This window comes from Quercus suber, unplaced genomic scaffold, assembly GCF_002906115.3.
Source record: "Quercus suber isolate HL8 unplaced genomic scaffold, Cork oak 2.0 scaffold_56, whole genome shotgun sequence".
Lineage (NCBI taxonomy): Eukaryota > Viridiplantae > Streptophyta > Magnoliopsida > Fagales > Fagaceae > Quercus > Quercus suber.
Window position 1 is genome coordinate 1,942,111 of NW_027069521.1, and position 18,701 is coordinate 1,960,811.

Genomic DNA, 18,701 nt, shown 5'->3' on the forward strand with positions numbered 1-18,701 from the left:
AACACTGTGATAAATCATAAATATAAATCATATAATTCCTAATTTTCTATCTTACATAATTTTTCTTACTATACACTTTAATTCTCATTCAAAATTTCAAATTTATTTACCTCCTCTTCATTTTCTTTATAATCTTTATTTTACGTTTGTGGGCACGGCTTTGTGCCGTGCCGTCTTGTGAGTTGTTACTTGTGACGCATCCTGTGTCTCAGATAGAGAGAGAGTTTTTGGTGAAGAAACTACTTCAGCTTCTTCTTCTTTCATCAGTGTGAGACTGAGAGAGGAGAGGACTGGGAAGGGAGAGACAGAAATGGAGAAAGCTCTGACAAAAGTTGGGAGCTTTTGGATTTCCAAGAAAGCCAAGGCAGAGATCTCCAACATCACTGAAGACCTCTCTGTATGTTCCACCTGAATTCTCCACATTTTCTTTGGCTCTATCTTTTAATTCTTCTTTATATTCTGTTTCACTAATCACTCATTTGCGTTCTTCTCAATATTTTTCTTTTCTTGGCTGGTTTTTTGTATCTTTATATGCATAATGCTGCTTGATACAAGGTACCCACTTGATAATTTGTAAGATCTAACTAAACATCACATGGTTTGGTGGAATGAGATTAAGATTGAAGGGAAATTCTTTGTTTTCATTTGGATTAGTGCTCGCACTTGATTCCTATTTGGTGAAATCTTTGTTAATTTCTTGAATGCATAGTTTGATATTTCTGAGATACAACAATCTTTGGAATGTTTCTAGTTTCTACCCAAAAAGGCTGAAAAGATTTTTTGAAATTTTAAAAGAAGTCAAAAAAATGGATGTCATTTAATATAATTGAAACATCACTTGCCACAGTTTCTTTTATCTCGATTCATATCCTGCTTAATGTTTAGCTAATTAGCTTATTGGTGATTTTAAAAGAAAAGAAAGAAACAATTCTAGTCGGTTCCCATTTTTTTCTTTTTTAAAATGGTGAATCAATAATTTGGATCAAAATAAAGAAAGAGATCACATTTTTCAATAACAGAGTAATGCATTACTAATTTGTTTATGCAGTGTGAATTTTGATGATCTCAATGATACTCTTTTATACACATTCCTCGTTTTGCCACTTTTAGGTCCTTCAATTTCTCAGTTATAAAGACAATACTCAAAACTCTACATATAACATTCCATTCCATATCTCTATATTGATCTTTTATTGCTATGATTATTGTTTTTGAGAAACATTCATTTTTCTGCAAAATCATTGTATTCATCTTAACTTTCCTACCAATATTATATGAGGAGGAGGATGGCTAATGCTATAATTAAGCTTATTAACCAAGAAACTATACTTCTTTCCTTAGAAATCTTTTTTTTTTTTTAATAAATAAATGAAATTATGAAAGACTTCTTGTAGACAATAAAGAAGGTATTAAACTATTAATATATATATATATATATACACACACAGAGAAAGTAAATCAATCAAGGTACCAAGCATTGGAGGCTTCCTAGCTTCCTTCCCTCTTACAGCCCTGAGATTTGCTATCCAAAACAGCACACATGGTGCCATGTGAAAATTTTCATCATCACATGCATATTTTTTAAAGTGTTATACTTCCTTTTGATATGCATCCAAAAAATTTCTAAAATAAAGAATTAATCTTCGCATATTGAATTTGTTGTACATAAAGATTTTTTGCTCCATCATTGGGTTGTATATAAAAGGTTTTGTAGTCCATTTCTGCAAAAGTTTGGTATATATTCACGTGACAGTGCCTTTATGAGACAAATGAAGCAGAATATTCTACATAATAGGTGAACTAAAACTGCGGAAATTATCTGGCAATGGCAGCTTCATTGAAGAGACAAATCTACCCTCAAATTTACCATCTAATTTTAAGTATGAGCATATCTAAAATGAAAGCAAATGACATTTTTTTGCTATTTATTTGGTGATGTGACATGTAGATGACTCCTATATCAACTTTAAACTAATTGTGCTGTTTTGAATATCAGTCTCTTTCTAATACTGTTGAAGAGAAGGCAAAATGGGTGTTCAACAAGCTGAAAGGTAAGATTACTATGTATTGGTGTGATTGCCCTAATGACGTGTACATACTTTGCAGTTACTTCTGCTCCATAATAATTTTCTGTCACTTGGTTAACATGAAATGAATACTTGGTTAACACTTGGTATTACTCAAACAAATGTAGGATATCAAGGCCCTACATAATTGGTTAACACCTGGACAAGATGCCATAGTGTATTAAGATTATTTACATCACAAATATGTTCTCAGAGATTAAATAAAGCTTACCCTTCTTACAGGTAAGCCATCGAAAGCCTTGCCAGATCTTCTCCGAGAGTACAACCTTCCTCCTGGTCTCTTCCCTCGAAACATAACATGTTATGAATTTGATGAATCAAGGTCCAAGCTCATAGTGTATTTGCCCTCTGCATGTGAGGTGAGCTTCAAAGACTCGTCCATTGTAAGGTATGCCACTCGTGTTAAAGGGACATTATCAAGGGGAAAGCTCACTGGAATAGATGGAATGAAGGCAAAGGTTCTGGTTTGGGTCAAGGTTACCAGTGTGGCTGTCGAAAGCTACAAATCTGATAAAGTATGGTTCACAGCTGGTGTGAAGAAATCAAGGCCCAAAGATGCCTATGAAATGACTCGTGATGCTGTTAAAGTAGAAGAATTTTGAGGCTCCCACTGTTTGTGAATTTAATCATTTGATAAACTCATTTTTATTCATATGTTAATAGCTGGAGAAACATGAAGATTAAGTGGTAATTTATGTGGAATTCTTTGGTATTGGTTTTGTGACATTGTCAATCTTTCGGTTGTGTTGCTCCTACTGTTTGTGAATTTAATCATTTGATAAACTCATTTTTATTAATATGTTAATAGCTGGAGAAACATGAAGATTAAATGGCAATTTATGTGGAATTCTTTGGTATTGGTTTTGTGACATTGTCAATCTTTCGGTTGTGTTGTTTGATGCAAATTGTTTGATTGATAACCTTTCTGGTTTTACTAAAAAAACCTAATTGAGCTGAACTTGTTCTCTAACGAGCTTGTCATTTGGATTGTTATTAAGCTCTAAAAACATTCGATGTCTAAATTATGTTATTAGAGCATCCGCATCCGGTTTCTATATCTAATTTTATTTTACCATTTCAAAAAGTAACTTTATCAATTATACCTTACCATTTTACAATACCTCCAGCATCCCAACTTTCATTTTCCTATTCTACTTATTAAAATAATATTTCTACCCAATAAAATAATATATCCCACAATCATCCTCATTTACAATACTACACATTTTTATTTACTCTCTCTCTCTCATTCTTTCTGTTAGACAACCGCAACATTTACTGAAACCACCATCACCACAAGCCCACCACCACTGCACTACACACAACCACCACCAGCAACTCATAATCTACCATCAACACCTAACACCACCACCACCAGCAACTCATAATCTACCATCAACACCAAAAAAAAACAAAAACAAAAACAAAACCCAGGCCATCAACACCACCCTCTCCGACCATCAACACCACCAAAAAAAGAAAAAAGAAAACAACAACCCACGGTCCCCACCTCCACGACTCGGCTCCACCATCATCAATCACCACCCACGGCAACCCCACCTCCACGGCTCCACCATCATCAATCACCACACCACCACCAAACCAACCAATCCGCACCGATCAACCACCACGCCACCACCGCACCGATCAACCACCACACCACCACCACACTCGATCAACCACCACGCCGAACGCAAACCCACACAACCACCACCAGCAACTCATAATCTACCATCAACACCTGACACCACCACCACCAGCAACTCATAATCTACCATCAACACCTGACACCACCACCACCAGCAACTCATAATCTACCATCAACACCAAAAAAACAAAAAAACAAAAACAAAACCCAGGCCATCAACACCACCCTCTCCGACCATCAACACCACCAAAAAAAGAAAAAAGAAAACAACAACCCACGGTCCCCACCTCCACGACTCGGCTCCACCATCATCAATCACCACCCACGGCAACCCCACCTCCACGGCTCCACCATCATCAATCACCACACCACCACCAAACCAACCAATCCGCACCGATCAACCACCACACCACCACCGCACCAATCAACCACCACACCACCACCACACTCGATCAACCACCACGCCGAACCCAAACCTACACCGCCACACTCGATCAACCAATCCGCACCGATCAACCACCACACTCGATCGCAGCCGTCAGCCAACCGATATGCACCGAGAAAGAGAGCAGACAAAGCACAAAAGCTATGGGTTTTGGGTCTGAAGAAAGAAGGACGAGAGAAGAAAAAAGAGTGATATCATTATTTAATAAAAATAGGAGGGAGAGAGAATTAAATAATAGTATTTAAGTTTAGAATTGTGCTAAAGTATAATTCTAAAAGTAGAATAGTACTGTAGCACAATTCTAAATTTTTTTACAATATTTGGCTTTTAGCAATCCAGATGTTGGGGAGATTTGGGGCAAAAATGCTAAATGCAGCCTCCATATGGCATATGGCATGCCGGATGCTGATGCTCTTAAAGATTAACACTTAGGTACAGAACAGTACCCTAGGTGCACTACATAGGTTTCCTAATTAAATTTGAATGCATAGTTGCATAATGCAACTTGCATTGAATTTAATTCTCATTGAAAAAATAATATTGTTTGTACTCTATTGGTCAATGCAATCAGGTGTTTTAATTTAAATAAGATTCCTATGATACAATGTCTAAGTTTTGCTCTTAAAAACTTAGGTATATGGTATACATATTGGTATGAAAAACTCATCTGCTAAAAAAAAAATGGTGGGCTTGCCTAATACATGTGGAGGGGGTAGAGCTTAGACTACAAAACTGAGCTGACTCAAACACTCCCATTACACCTTTGGTTGCTCCTTAATTCCCAACCCCAAACCAAATGCTTAAAAGTTAAAACACATTGCGTACTTTGCTCCCAAAATAAAATAAAATTACATATAGTCAATTTCGTGTGAGAGGTTATTCAAAACTCTTGTGGAATTTAAAGGAGTTAAAAAAGTTATTAAACTTTCGTGGAATTTAAAGGATTACACGGTGTAGCTCTTTGAGACACAATCTCCTTAATAATTTAGATAAAGATTCCATTTTGTATTAGAGGGTTATTCAAAACTTTTATCTATCTATACTATTATTTAAAGGGTTTCTCTTATTTGGGATCCTTTTTTTTTTTTTTTTTTTTTCTTGTTCAAAAATATCCCTACACCTCCTATGTTTAAATAGAGACAAAACTAAAGAATAATTCGGTAAAAATACAATTTTAATTCCCACTAAAACATTGCCTACAAAATTGGGCCACTTTCTTTTTTATTTTCAAATTGATTTATCCACATATAAATTAGATTCTAAAAAAAATTTATATATAAAAAATTAAAACACAAGTTTTTTTTTTTTTTTTGCTATAAAAATTTGAACTGTTATTTAATGTAGTTTTTATTTATATTTTTTTATATTTCCAGTTATTCTTAGAACTTTTTTTTTTTTTTTTTTTTGAGAAACTATTATTCTTGAAACTTTAATGGCAATGCATGTACCAAAAATTTTAAAAAAAAAAAAAAAAAAAAGCCTCAATCATTAGAATAAAGATATCATTTCATTTTAGATGACATAACGATGGCTCAAATTTTTTCCTTTTCTATGAAAGCGAGATTGCAAAAAATGAGTATGGTCTTTTCTAACCCTTGAGTAATAATGTAATATCCACCTCTTTTGGTGGGGATGTTATTGGATCAGGATGATGTTGGGTTATTAGTGTATTATATCCACCATATTCCTACCCTAAGGTAGGGACAACTTGCACAAACGAAAGTGAGGTAGGTTATGAGCATGATAGGTTTGGGGTATTTTAACATGCATAATAAAGTGATCTATCAATTAAGATAGATCGTGACATTTTTGTCATTCCCACATCTGACAATTCCAAAGCAAATTGCTACCTCAATAATAGAATGAATTTCATAAGCAACTTAATTTCCTCACTTGTATAACTTTATATACATTTCACAATATATATTTAAATTTTATGCCATTAAAATATATTTAGAATGGAAGGAGATGAAAGGAGAGTAGAAAATGAAAGGCAACCAAAACAAATATGCTAAAAATTTATTACATTCTAATTATCTTCCTCTACTCTAATCTCTCCCCATTTTGAATGATTTGAAAAACAATCAAATCATTAGTGCAATGATCACTCCACAAGTATAAATATTTGTCAGGTGTGAAGGGTAAGAGCCGGAGTTCAAGTCTCTAGATAAAAGCTTCACACACATATACATTTAAATTATATTAGAGTGGAATTCTATTTTGTATCAAAAAAAAAAAAAAACAACCAAAAATGGAAATGCCTCTAGCATTGATTCTCATTGGCTGTTGGGCCTCATGGACCAATCCAACACATCAGTCACCCACCAACCTCCACAGCGAAGTAACACACCCAAAAGCCCAAAAGCCCATTAAAAAAAAAAGAAAAAAGAAAAAACACTTGCGTAAAACAAACGCCTCTCTATATTATCCAAAAACACAGAGATCCAACGGTCCAAACCATTTCTGGGCCCACCACGAAACCCTAGAATAAGCACCGTGACACAATTGGGTTTCTCTTCTCTATTATATAAATTCTCTTCCTCTTCCTCTCCGCCTCCGGGATCGGTCACTCAACTCACAAATCCAAGCCACTGAGTTCAGAGAAGCCGAGTCAAACAGAGCAAACCCACCAAAAAAAAACGACATGTCGGACAGTGAGGAGCACCACTTCGAGTCCAAGGCCGATGCCGGAGCCTCCAAGACTTACCCTCAGCAAGCTGGTACTATTCGCAAGAATGGCTACATCGTCATCAAGAACCGTCCTTGCAAGGTTCAATCTTTTTTTTTAGCTCTGTTTCTAAGATAAAAATCTATTTTTGATTCTGGGTTTTTGTTTTTTTGGCTTAGATCTGTACTTTTTGTTGGTTCTGATTTTTTGGTTTTTTTTTTTTTTTTTAAGCTTTAGATGATTCGGATCTGACCCAAAAAGCAAAAGGGTTTTTAGGAATATTCTTTTTGACTATTTTTATTTGTTTATGGGGCTTAGAAATGAACAAACTTTGAACAATTGAATAATTCTGAATGTTTTGTTTGATTTGCTATCTGGGTTTTTTTAGTTGAATGATGTAGTTGAATAATTCTGAATGTTTTGTTTGATTTGCTATCTGGGTTTTTTAGTTGAGTGATGTAGTTGAATGATGCGTACTTAAGATCCATAGTTGTTGCCCATTTCCATTTGATGTTCCATATTGGTTTATTGATCTGGGTACTGTTGCAAATTTTGTTTTTTAGATTGTTGCTTTTATCATGTAAATGAGAACCTTGATGGTGTCTAGATACATGGAGTTGAGTAATATGATTTTTTCGGATTAGTATGTCGAGGATTTTTATCGAATCCCAGGATTTTAGGACCAAGGCATGATGAGTTTTGATAGATAAGGGGAGAAAAGAATACTAGTGGGAGTGGCCGATCTGACTAGTATGTTGATGATCTATAGCTGTTTGCAAATATTTTGGGCTAAGGCATGATTGTTGTTGTAGTTAAGTTAATGTGGAAGTAGATTTTGGTGGTGTGGTCTTGCTATTTATGTTGGGGTTTGATGATTTTATAGTTATGGTTTCATGAACTGATGTATATCATGATTGTTTGTTGTGAAAGGTTGTTGAAGTTTCCACCTCCAAGACTGGCAAGCACGGTCATGCTAAGTGCCACTTTGTTGGAATTGACATTTTCACTGCCAAGAAACTTGAAGATATTGTGCCATCTTCCCATAACTGTGATGTATGTTTTTATTTGTTTTGTTATTCTTCTCTCTATTGGTTATGCTTCTTTAATTGTTATAAGTTTTCAGTATTTGTGGGGTGTGTTACGCAGGTTCCTCATGTCAACCGTACTGACTACCAGCTGATTGATATCTCTGAGGATGGATTTGTATGTTCAATTTTTATCTCTTTTCATTATTCCTGTGCTTGAGTCAATTTTTCATATGAATGTTGGTTTCTGACTGGTTTGATTGCTTTTTTTAGGTGAGTTTGCTGACTGAAAATGGGAACACCAAGGATGATCTGAAGCTCCCAACTGATGACAATTTGCTGACCCAGGTTGGTTTCTAGTTGCATTTTTTTTTTTTTTTGGGGTCAAAGCTTGAACCTGAAGTTCTCATGAGGCTCTACTCTTTTGCTTTTATACCATCTTTCTGTGTTGCGGAATATATGGGTCCTTCATCTTTGCTACAACATGTTACTTTGCTCCACTTGTTTCCTGTTTTGATGACTTAACTTGGGTGCATTTCTTCTCTGGAACCTTTGGGGTTAAAACCTAGTTCTAGTATTTTAGGTTCTCCAATGAAACATAAATAATCTTATCTTTTCCAATGAGAATTACATTCAATGCAACCACATGTTTGAATTCAATTGGAGAACACTGAACTATACCTAAAATTTACCCAACCTTTGGTTATGTTTTTGGTCCATAGAAATTGTAGTTTTTCTTAATGATTTTCTATGTGAACAACTTGTATTCTGTCTTCCTTTTTCCGTTTTAAAAAAAATAGCTGAATACGTCATTAATCCTTGTGTGCAGATCAAGGATGGATTTGCTGAAGGCAAGGACCTGGTTGTCTCTGTGATGTCTGCAATGGGAGAGGAGCAGATTTGTGCTCTGAAGGACATTGGCCCCAAGTAGTTTCTTTATAATAATTCAGAAACTGTTGTTGGAAACTTTAGTTGAAATATTTTTGTGAGCGTTTATAGCTTGCTTTTCGTAAGACACAGCGGGTATACTTGGTGGTTGTGCGGATGGAGTTATGCGGGTCTGGAAAACAAAGTTATATAACATTTTCTTGTTATGTTATGTTTGTCTTTCAGAGACTTGTTTTCATCATCTAGATTTGCTTTTTTTCAATTATGTTGCTTTCATTCTGCATTGATGGGAGAAAAACAAAAAAAGAAAGAAAGATTTGAGTGGTGCTTACACGCATAAAAGATTGCATTCCTTGTAAGGTTAATGAGATGTGATTGTAGAAATTGGTGCAGAAACTGGCATGCTTGATGTTTTCTAAGCATGGTGGAGTAAATTGTGTTGGGATTTAGATAATAAAACATTACTGTCTGTTAAGTGCTATCAGGTTCTTTACACCGTACTCCTGAATTTTGGTTTATTGTGTTTACAATCTGAAGATTGAGGAAATATTGGAAGACGCATGGTCTGTGAGAACCTGTTATTGTGGTTTCAGACTTGCAGTCTGATTATATGACCTTCATGCCCATAAATAAGTAGTGTCAGAATATGGGTTCTTTGATCTCACGTTCTGGCGTGTTTATTGCAGAGAATAATTTAAAGTATTATATTTCTATATAGATTGAAATATACAATAAGGATTTCGGTTTAAGTAATAAAAATTTTGTGATGTTAGAGAAAAAAAAATATGCGGAAACAGCTCGCAGAAAGTAATCTTGCAACGAATGAGAAGTGGAAAAATCCTCTCAAATGGTCTTTCGTCTTTCCCTAGAACATTCGTAATGGACTAGGCAAGATAACTTGAGTTATAGTGCTGGTACAAAATCAGCGTGTATTGTAGCTTAGTGTGTGTTTGTTATTTCGTGTTTTGGTAGTTTCCACCCTCATTGGTTGGATGGGTTTTTGGACTACAACAATGGCGAAGAAGATTCAAAATTTCATACCTTTATTTTTCTTATAAAGATTCAAACTTTTATTTTTCTTGTAAAGGAAAGCAATCAATATAAAGATTCAAACTTTTATTTTTCTTATAAAGGAAAGCAATCAATACCTTTGTAACGGAAAGCAATCAATACCATTGAGCTACAAAGCACTTGGTCAATTGCATTTAGGGTGACTTCTTCTGTTGATGGAGCTCTTGACTTGTGAAGAGTTATGGGAGAAGAAAAGAGAAATGAAATGATAATGGAAATGGGTCAGGTTTGACTAGCCCCATTTCTATAAAAATATACCAAGTTTAAAACAAGAATATTTTAATAAAATAGAAAAGAAAAAAAAAAAAAAGGTAAAATATCATTTTCGTCCCTAAACTATCACAAAAGTTTGTTTTTCGTCCCTAAACTTTCAAAAGTTCTATTTTCGTCCCTAAACTATCACAAAAGTTTGTTTTTCGTCCTTAAACTTTCAAAAGTTCTATTTTCGTCTCTAAACTTTAAAAAGTTTTGACGGAGTGCTGACGTGACTTGACAGAGTGCTGATGTGGGAGGGATGAAAATCAATACGTTTGGCAAAGTTTAGGGACGAAAATAGAACTTTTGAAAGTTTAAGGACGAAAAACGAACTTTTGTGATAGTTTAGGGACGAAAATAGAACTTTTGAAAGTTTAAGGACGAAAATCGAACTTTTGTGATAGTTTAGGGACGAAAATGATATTTTACTAAAAAAAAAAAGGCGTAAATACACTTTTGGTCCTTACATTTTGGGCCATTTCTCGATTTGGTCCCTAAATTGATTTTGCTCCTAAGTTAGTCCCTGATTTTTTAAAATCGTTTCTAAAATGATCCCTACCGTCAACCTAGTTACGGAAAAAGCTGAGGTGGCAAACGGCGTGTCTGCTTGTTGACGTGGCACTGACATGGCGCTGACGTGGCTAATAAAATATTATTAAAAAATACCACATCAGTGTTTTCAGCATTTTAATTAATAAAAAAATAAAAATAATTTAAAAAAATTAAACTGAAAAAATTCAAAATAAAAAACAAGAAAAGCAAAAACTTATTCAAATCCTCTCTTGCTCTGTGTTTGTGTCTGTATCTTCTTCTTTTCGTTTCTTTCTTTTTTCTTTTTTCTTTTCAGATCCTCTCTTTCTCTGTCTCTTTCCATTTTCCCGTTGGCCACACAGACGAGGTACCGAACGAACTCGGTGGTCCACAACAGAACCTCCAGCCAGATCGAGCAGCGGATCGCGACGATCACGTGCTTGTTGTTTGCGTTGGTTATGTCGGATTCTTTGAACCCGGCCGACCTCGCCGTGGAGACCAGGGACTGAGCCGAGGCGAGGTCTTTGCACTCCATAGCGACGATGAGCGGTTCGAAGCGGAGGACGAGTTCGGACTTGGTTTCGGGTTCGGAGTGAGTTGGTGAGTCGAGGAAGAGGAGGGAGATGACGGAGTCGGGATCGACCGGGTCGTGGGAGACGAAGAGCCAGGAGCCGCCTTTGGATTTATTGGGTTTGATTTGGGGAAGAACATGAAGCATGACCAGCGACTACCTCCCGCCCCTGGCAGTGGAAGGATTACGGGTCGATGCTTTACCTGGACCCATCAAGGCCCGTTGAGTTCATCCTAAATGGACCATCACCTTTTTGTTCTGGGTTTTGCTGTGAATCTTTCTCATTTCTTATTTTTTTGATCTGCGTTTTGCTATGAATATACAATTCCTTTGTTATATTTTCTGGGTTTCTGTGAAAATTTAAGATTGCCTCTATTTCCTGTGAATATATCTCTTTTAAAATTGTGTACGCTCTACTCGCATGTAGATTTCATCCTTTCATATCCCACCTTTGAGGAAATTTTGTGTGGGTCTGAATTTGGGTTTGATTAGAAACATTTGTTCATGTCCTGGGGAAGAAGAAGAACAATGTTCTTCNGCACTCCATAGCGACGATGAGCGGTTCGAAGCGGAGGACGAGTTCGGACTTGGTTTCGGGTTCGGAGTGAGTTGGTGAGTCGAGGAAGAGGAGGGAGATGACGGAGTCGGATCGACCGGGTCGTGGGAGACGAAGAGCCAGGAGCCGCCTTTGGATTTATTGGGTTTGATTTGGGGAAGAACATGAAGCATGACCAGCGACTACCTCCCGCCCCTGGCAGTGGAAGGATTACGGGTCGATGCTTTACCTGGACCCATCAAGGCCGTTGAGTTCATCCTAAATGGACCATCACCTTTTTGTTCTGGGTTTTGCTGTGAATCTTTCTCATTTCTTATTTTTTTGATCTGCGTTTTGCTATGAATATACAATTCCTTTGTTATATTTTCTGGGTTTCTGTGAAAATTTAAGATTGCCTCTATTTCCTGTGAATATATCTCTTTTAAAATTGTGTACGCTCTACTCGCATGTAGATTTCATCCTTTCATATCCCACCTTTGAGGAAATTTTGTGTGGGTCTGAATTTGGGTTTGATTAGAAACATTTGTTCATGTCCTGGGGAAGAAGAAGAACAATGTTCTTCCGAAAAATAATGAAAAGTAAACCCAGTTTTTAAACTAAATTTTTTAAACTGAAAAAGTTTTTTTTTTCTTAATTTAATTAAATTAATGTTTATTTATTTATTTATTTTAAATTTCTGATCTGGATTTTGTTTTAATTTTTTTTTAATTTAAATCTGACGTGGCATTTCAAAAATACTAAATAGATTTTTTTAATAATATTTTATTAGCCACGTCAGCGCCATGTCAGTGCCACGTCAACAAGCAGACACGCCGTTTGCCACCTCAGCTTTTTCCGTAACTGGGTTGACGGTAGGGATCATTTTAGAAACGATTTTAAAAAATCATGGACTAATTTAGGAGCAAAATCAATTTAGGGACCAAATCGAGAAATGGCCCAATGTAAACCAAAAGTGTTACCAAAAACATATTACAAGGTGCATTTAAAAAGTTAAGTTGTTTGAGTCCGCATTAAACTGTTAACCCTTGGGCTTTGACAAAGTTTTGTTGCTCACATGTCACTTCTCAACAAGAATGATGTGAAAAATATTCCACGTAGCAAACATAAACTCTGTTTAATAAAATTTATAAATAATAGTAAAAATAAATTAAAATTATAAATAAGCTGAAATTTTTTGCTGTCCAAACGCGCGCTAAAAAAAAAATCTATTGACATTGGCTATTGCTTGCCCCGTACGACTTTTAAAGTAAAAAAGAAAGTAAAAGGAGACGAATTTACTGGTTGGGACATTATGACAAGCAGATGATAGACCTTTCTTGATCCTTCTCTCTCTCGCTCCCGTATCTTTCTCTCCAAGCAAAGTGCTAAGCAAAACCAGAGAGCGGGGGTGAGAGCCCAAAATGAGTACTTCTTCTTCGTCTTCGTCTTCATCTTCGTCCCCTCATCGTTCTCGTGGTCATAGTAAAAACAGTAGTGGTGAGGAGAGGCCTCGGTTCTTTGACTCAAAGGCGAAGAACAAGTGCTGGGCAAATGCAGGGATAGTCCCAGGAAGACACCCAGAAAGGTGGCGCGAGGACGCCGCCGGTAACGTCGTCTGCAAGCGCTTCTGCAACTGCCAAGGCTGCCTCTGCTTTGAGTACGACCACATTGTCCCCTTCTCCAAAGGTCCCTCTTTCTCTCACACATTTCATTGTTTCTGCAATTCTCTATTTCATTCATTCTTTGTAAGTGTCAAACTTCTGTATGCATAACTCAAGGTTTCTTAGACTTTAGCTCGTAAAGCCATTTTATTTTAGCTAGAATGTACGGACACTTCATTTGTTGTACCCGTACCAGTTATAATTTTCAAAAATTACTCGAATTATACCCGTACCTATATCTGTTTCCGTGTATCCTAGGATTTTAGTTTCTAAGTTTAAAATGATCACGTTTATTTTTTAAGAAACTTGGTAAGAGCTTATTTAGCTAAAATTAAAATTTTTTTGCATATAGCTGAAATAATTCTATAGGAATTATGAATAGTATTAAAAAGTGTAATAGGATCTATAAATAGTAGCAAAAATAAGCTAAATAGTAAAAAAAATCTAGTTTTTTAAGACAATGCTAAACGCAACCTTAAAGTGGTAGTTTTTATAAGTTAGTCCCTACAAAACTTAAAGGGGTCACTTTTAGTCTCTCTAGAGTAATAATGTCTCGATTTTTAGTTTTGCCACGTCATCTAAGGGACTAAAACAATTACTTTTAACTTTAGAAACTAGAATCACTCATTTGCTAAACTTTAGGAACTAGCAATGTATTTAAAGCCTTGATTTTTTTTTTTCTTCAATTTGAAGCAGGACATAGATTTTGGACTGTTTATCAGTTTGAAATTGAGCATTTGTGATTTGGGTTGTGTTGCAGGCGGTGAATCTACATATGATAATTGTCAGATACTTCAAACAAGGGTGAACAGATATAAATCAGACAAAGACAATGTAGATCCAACTCAATTGAAAGGTTACTCCTGTGATGTCAAGTTTACCGGTATGTTTGCACCATTCTCTATTCTTGACCCAAAATTTGAAATGAATGTTCTTCTTCATTGATTTATACCTTCTAGTTACCTATCAAAAAAAGAAAAAATTTCTCAACGATGATTCTGTTTTCCTGGAAATATTGTCTCATTTAATAGCTCTCCATGTTAGGGGAATGATGTTTTACTTTTGGATTCGTAGAAACGCTACAGTGTAGGTTCAGAGAGTCATCAACATGGTACGCTTTGATTGCTGTTTGTTGAGTTGGCCAGTTGACGAATATCTTGTGTTTGTCACTTGACTTTACAAAAGGGGATGGGGGGAAGGTTTGTTCCTTGCCTACATCCATAATTTGACAACTAGTATATGGCAGCAAATCAATGTGCTGTTGTTCAAGCATAAAATTCAAGTCTACATACTTATTTCACTGCATCACTCATATATTTGAGTTTAGCCATAAGTTAGTTGTTACCCTTTTCAAATGGCTGTCAATGATCTATACCTTGGATGTCCTAAGAGATAGTTATAGTGACAGTATCAAACCCACATCTGTTCATCATTGTTGTGAGACCTACATGGTTTTAGGTTGCATTCTGGATTAGTAATGGAACCGCTGTCTTGTTACATATTAGGTTAAATTAAAGTTAATAAAATAGTGAATTTTCTTTATTTATATCTGTTTCATTGTTCATTTTGATGAAACATACTTCAGATGCATACATGTCAATAAACTATTTTTAAATGTTCTCAATATGATTCATCTATACATTATTTTAGCGTTGTTCCTTGATGTCTGTTTGCACTAGTGATGGATAAGCTCACTAAATTGATTTAAGAGAAAGTCGCTTGGTGTATGTTTTTTGCAGATGATATAGTTTTAGTGAATGAAACTAGACATAGAGTTAATGTTAAGTTAGAATTTTGGCTAGACACTTTGAATCTAAAGGTTTTCAATCAAGTAGGACTAAAACACAGTATATAGAATGTAAGGTTAGTAAAAGGAGAAACACAGATGAAAGGACTGTAAGATTTGATGGTCATGAGATTCCAAAGAGGGATTGTTTTTAATATCTTTGATCAATAATTCAAAAAGATTGAGAGATTAAAAAGGATGTGAATCATAGCATAGGATAAGAGAAAAATGGATGATGTGGAGAAGCGAATCAGGAGTATTGTGTGATCATAAAATACCTATTAAGTTAAAGGGAAATTTCACTATAAGACTAGTTTTTCTCTATGATATTGAATGTTAGGTTGTAAAGAAGCAACATATTCATAAATTTAAGCGTACTTGAAATGAGAATGCTAAGATGGATAAATGGAGATACATGGAAAGATAAGATTATAGGTTATGAAACATTTTTAGATATATGATGGTCCAAAGTCTTAGTGGTCTCTAAAAGTTTTAAAGGATTTGGGTGTTAGTTGCAGGATGTAGAAAATAATCTAACTTATGTTCCGGCCCTGCTTTAGGTATTATTTTGGAAGGGTTTGAAGATTGCTTCTTAGATTTGCTTTTGATTAATAAAATTAGTCTATTATTTGGGATGTACTATTGCAAGTCTAATTTCAATCTCATTATCTTAATCCATAGGATATTAAGAGTGTATGTGGGAGCTTGATCAAGCTTGTGAATAAGCAAGGCTTGGGTTTAGAGACCATTAAACATGGTCCAAGCATCCAGTGAATCGGTAACAACCTATAGTGACCCGATGGTGTCGGCGCTAGTGTCTTTGACTTCTCAAGTGGCAATGGAAGATGGGGAAGAGGATTTTGTGGGTTCGGAAGGATCAGCCACTATAAATAATGATTCTGATTTTGAGGGAGTTCATCTACCTGGCCCCATTATTAGGGAATTGGTTGGAGATTTGGATAAGTCTTGGGGTAATTCCTAAGACTGGATGCTACAATTGCGTGATAGATGGCAATTAGTGCTTCCACTGTCACTGTATTGATCTCCAAATTGCATGTCGATATGCTCAAGCATGGAGGGAGAGTGTGTACCAAGTAATGATTCTATTATTAATGAAGGGCAGAGGGTTAGTTGGGTAGATGAGGGTGAGGGGCTCGTTGAGTTTTCATCTGTGGTTCCTGGGTCAGAGAAGGAGATGTGGGAATTTGATGAAAGGTTGAGGTCTTGGGACAGAGGTGATGAGCTATTAGTTGTGGTACCTTTGGCCACTAGAGGTCCTTGGGGGTGGCATCTAGTCAAGTGAAGGAGGTTGGGTGTAAGGAGAGTGTTGATAACTGTTAGCTATCACAATGGGTAACCAATCGGATAAAGGCTTTTAAGAAATCTGTGGACACTTCGTTGGAAGGTTTTGAGGAGCAAATTACAGGATTGTTGTTAGCTATAGAGGCCACAGAAACTTGGAGTGGGTGATCAGACAAAGTCGGTCAAGTTAGGCCAAAAAGGTCAGCGGGAGTTGAAGAACTTGTTGTCATCCTTAAATGTTGAGTATGATCCAAATAAAGCAAGTAGTGCAAATACTGAGTGGGCTGTTGTGATTTATCAATGAGTGTGAAGATTATTTCTTGGAATGTTAGAGGGTTGAATGAGCAGGATAAAAGGCTCAAGGTTAGAAATTTGATTAGGAAATGGGGGCCAGATGTGGTTTGTCTTCAAGAAACCAAAATGGGGCTGATTAATAGAGCAGTGATTCGTAGCTAGTGGGGTGGCCAACATGTTGACGGGTTTTACTTAGGTTCTTGTGGAGCCTCTAGAGGGGTGTTAGTGATGTGGGACACTCGGGTAGTGAATAAAATGGAGGAAGCAATGGGGAGATTTTCGATTTCTTGTAAGTTTACAAGTGTATCAGATTAGTTTGTTGCAATGTTTGTGGTCCTAATTTACACTGAGACATGAGGTTTTTATGGGAAGAACTCTGTGGCTTGAATAGCTAGTGGAGTGTCCCATGGTGTGTGGGTGGTGACTTTAAAGTGGTTAGGTTCCCTTCCGAATAATTGGGGTCTAATTCTTTCACTGTTGCCATGCGGGAGTTTTCCAATTTTATTTCGGAATAGGGTCTCATTGATCTGCCATTGCAAGGGGGTACTTTTACTTGGTCAAATTCTAGAGAAGTTGCTTTGAAGGCTAGGCTAGACAAATTCTTGTTTTCTACAAATTAGGAGGATAAGTTTCCAATAGTTTCTCAAAGACGGATGTCTAGGTTGTGCTTTGATCATTTTCTAATTGTCCTTGAGGGTGGATCTTTTCAGAGAGGGAGTATGCCGTTTAGACTTGAGAATATGTGGCTTAAGGATGAGGGTTTTGTGGATAGGGTTCAGTGTTGGTGGGATTCCTATCAGTTTCATGGTGCACCGAGTTTTATTCTAGCCAATAAATTAAAGCTCCTAAAAAATGATTTGAAAAGATGGAATGTGGAGGTGTTTGGTCATGTTGAAGATTGGATTAAAAAATTGTGGAAGGACCTGAGTGTTCTAGAGAATATGGAGGAGAGCTGGGGATTGTCAGCAAAGGAAATGGTAGAAGTGGGAAGAATTCGTGATGAGTTAGAAAAAGTTACTCTGTTGGAAGGAATATGTTGGAGGCAGAAATCTAGAGTTCTCTGTGTTAGGGAAGGAGACAGGAATACTAAATTTTTCCACTGTATAGCTAACTCGCATAAGAGGGTTAATTCTATTAATAGGCTTATGGTGGATGGGGAGTTATCTTTGGACCCGGCAACTATAGCAGACTGTATCTCTCAATTCTATAGTCAGCTTTATTTTGAGGATGTGGCTCATAGACCTGTCTTAGATGATGTGGACTTTTCTAGTATCTCGGTGGAAGATGTCAGTTGGCTAGATAGGCCCTTTGAGGAGGAAGAGGTGTTTGGGGTGATCAATGATTTTAATGGTGATAAGGCTCTTGGCCCGGATGGCTTTTCCATGGCATTCTTCTAGTCTTGCTAGTGTGTTTTGAAAACAGAAATTATGGCTGTATTCCACAATTTTCATACTCAAACAGTGTTTGAGAAGAGTCTTAATGCTTTGTTCTTTGCCCTTATTCCCAAGAAAGTGAATGCTGTGAAGGTCAAGGACTTTCGGCCTATTAGCTTAGTTGGTGGGATTTATAAGATTATTTCTAAGATGTTGGCTAATCAATTTCGTAGAGTGGCGCATGGGCTTATTTCGGACTTACAAAATGCTTTTGTGAAGGGCAGACAGATTTTGGATCCTATATTGATTGCTTCTGAATATATTGATAGTAGATTGAAGTCAGGAGTTCCAGGTGCGTTGTGTAAATTGGATGTGGAGAAGGGCTGTTGTGCCTTATCAATGAGTGTGAAGATTATTTCTTGAAACGTTAGAGGGTTGAATGAGCAGGATAAAAGGCTCAAGGTTAGAAATTTGATTAGGAAATGGGGGCTAGATGTGGTTTGTCTTCAAGAAACCAAAATGGGGTTGATTAATAGAGCAGTGATTCGTAGCTTATGAGGT

The 18,701-nt window shown here is 36.4% G+C and overlaps 3 protein-coding genes across 3 annotated transcripts; all 3 read left to right on the top strand.

Annotated features, from left to right (window-relative positions):
- LOC136067048 (uncharacterized protein At5g01610-like) lies at positions 1-2,944 on the top strand. Its single transcript, XM_065772304.1, has 3 exons — positions 1-397; positions 1,997-2,051; positions 2,310-2,944. Exons 1-3 carry the CDS (start codon positions 311-313, stop codon positions 2,687-2,689), a joined length of 522 nt encoding a protein of 173 aa, XP_065628376.1. The 5' UTR covers positions 1-310; the 3' UTR covers positions 2,690-2,944.
- Positions 2,945-6,705: 3,761 nt separating this feature from the next.
- LOC111985758 (eukaryotic translation initiation factor 5A-2) lies at positions 6,706-9,002 on the top strand. Its single transcript, XM_024017404.2, has 5 exons — positions 6,706-6,950; positions 7,779-7,901; positions 7,995-8,051; positions 8,147-8,221; positions 8,703-9,002. Exons 1-5 carry the CDS (start codon positions 6,825-6,827, stop codon positions 8,802-8,804), a joined length of 483 nt encoding a protein of 160 aa, XP_023873172.1. The 5' UTR covers positions 6,706-6,824; the 3' UTR covers positions 8,805-9,002.
- A 3,967-nt stretch (positions 9,003-12,969) lies between these two features.
- LOC111999137 (uncharacterized) lies at positions 12,970-14,345 on the top strand. Its single transcript, XM_024031257.2, has 2 exons — positions 12,970-13,410; positions 14,146-14,345. The coding sequence occupies exons 1-2, from the start codon at positions 13,146-13,148 to the stop codon at positions 14,328-14,330; spliced, it is 450 nt and encodes a 149-aa protein (XP_023887025.2). The 5' UTR covers positions 12,970-13,145; the 3' UTR covers positions 14,331-14,345.
- Positions 14,346-18,701: the final 4,356 nt, after the last annotated feature.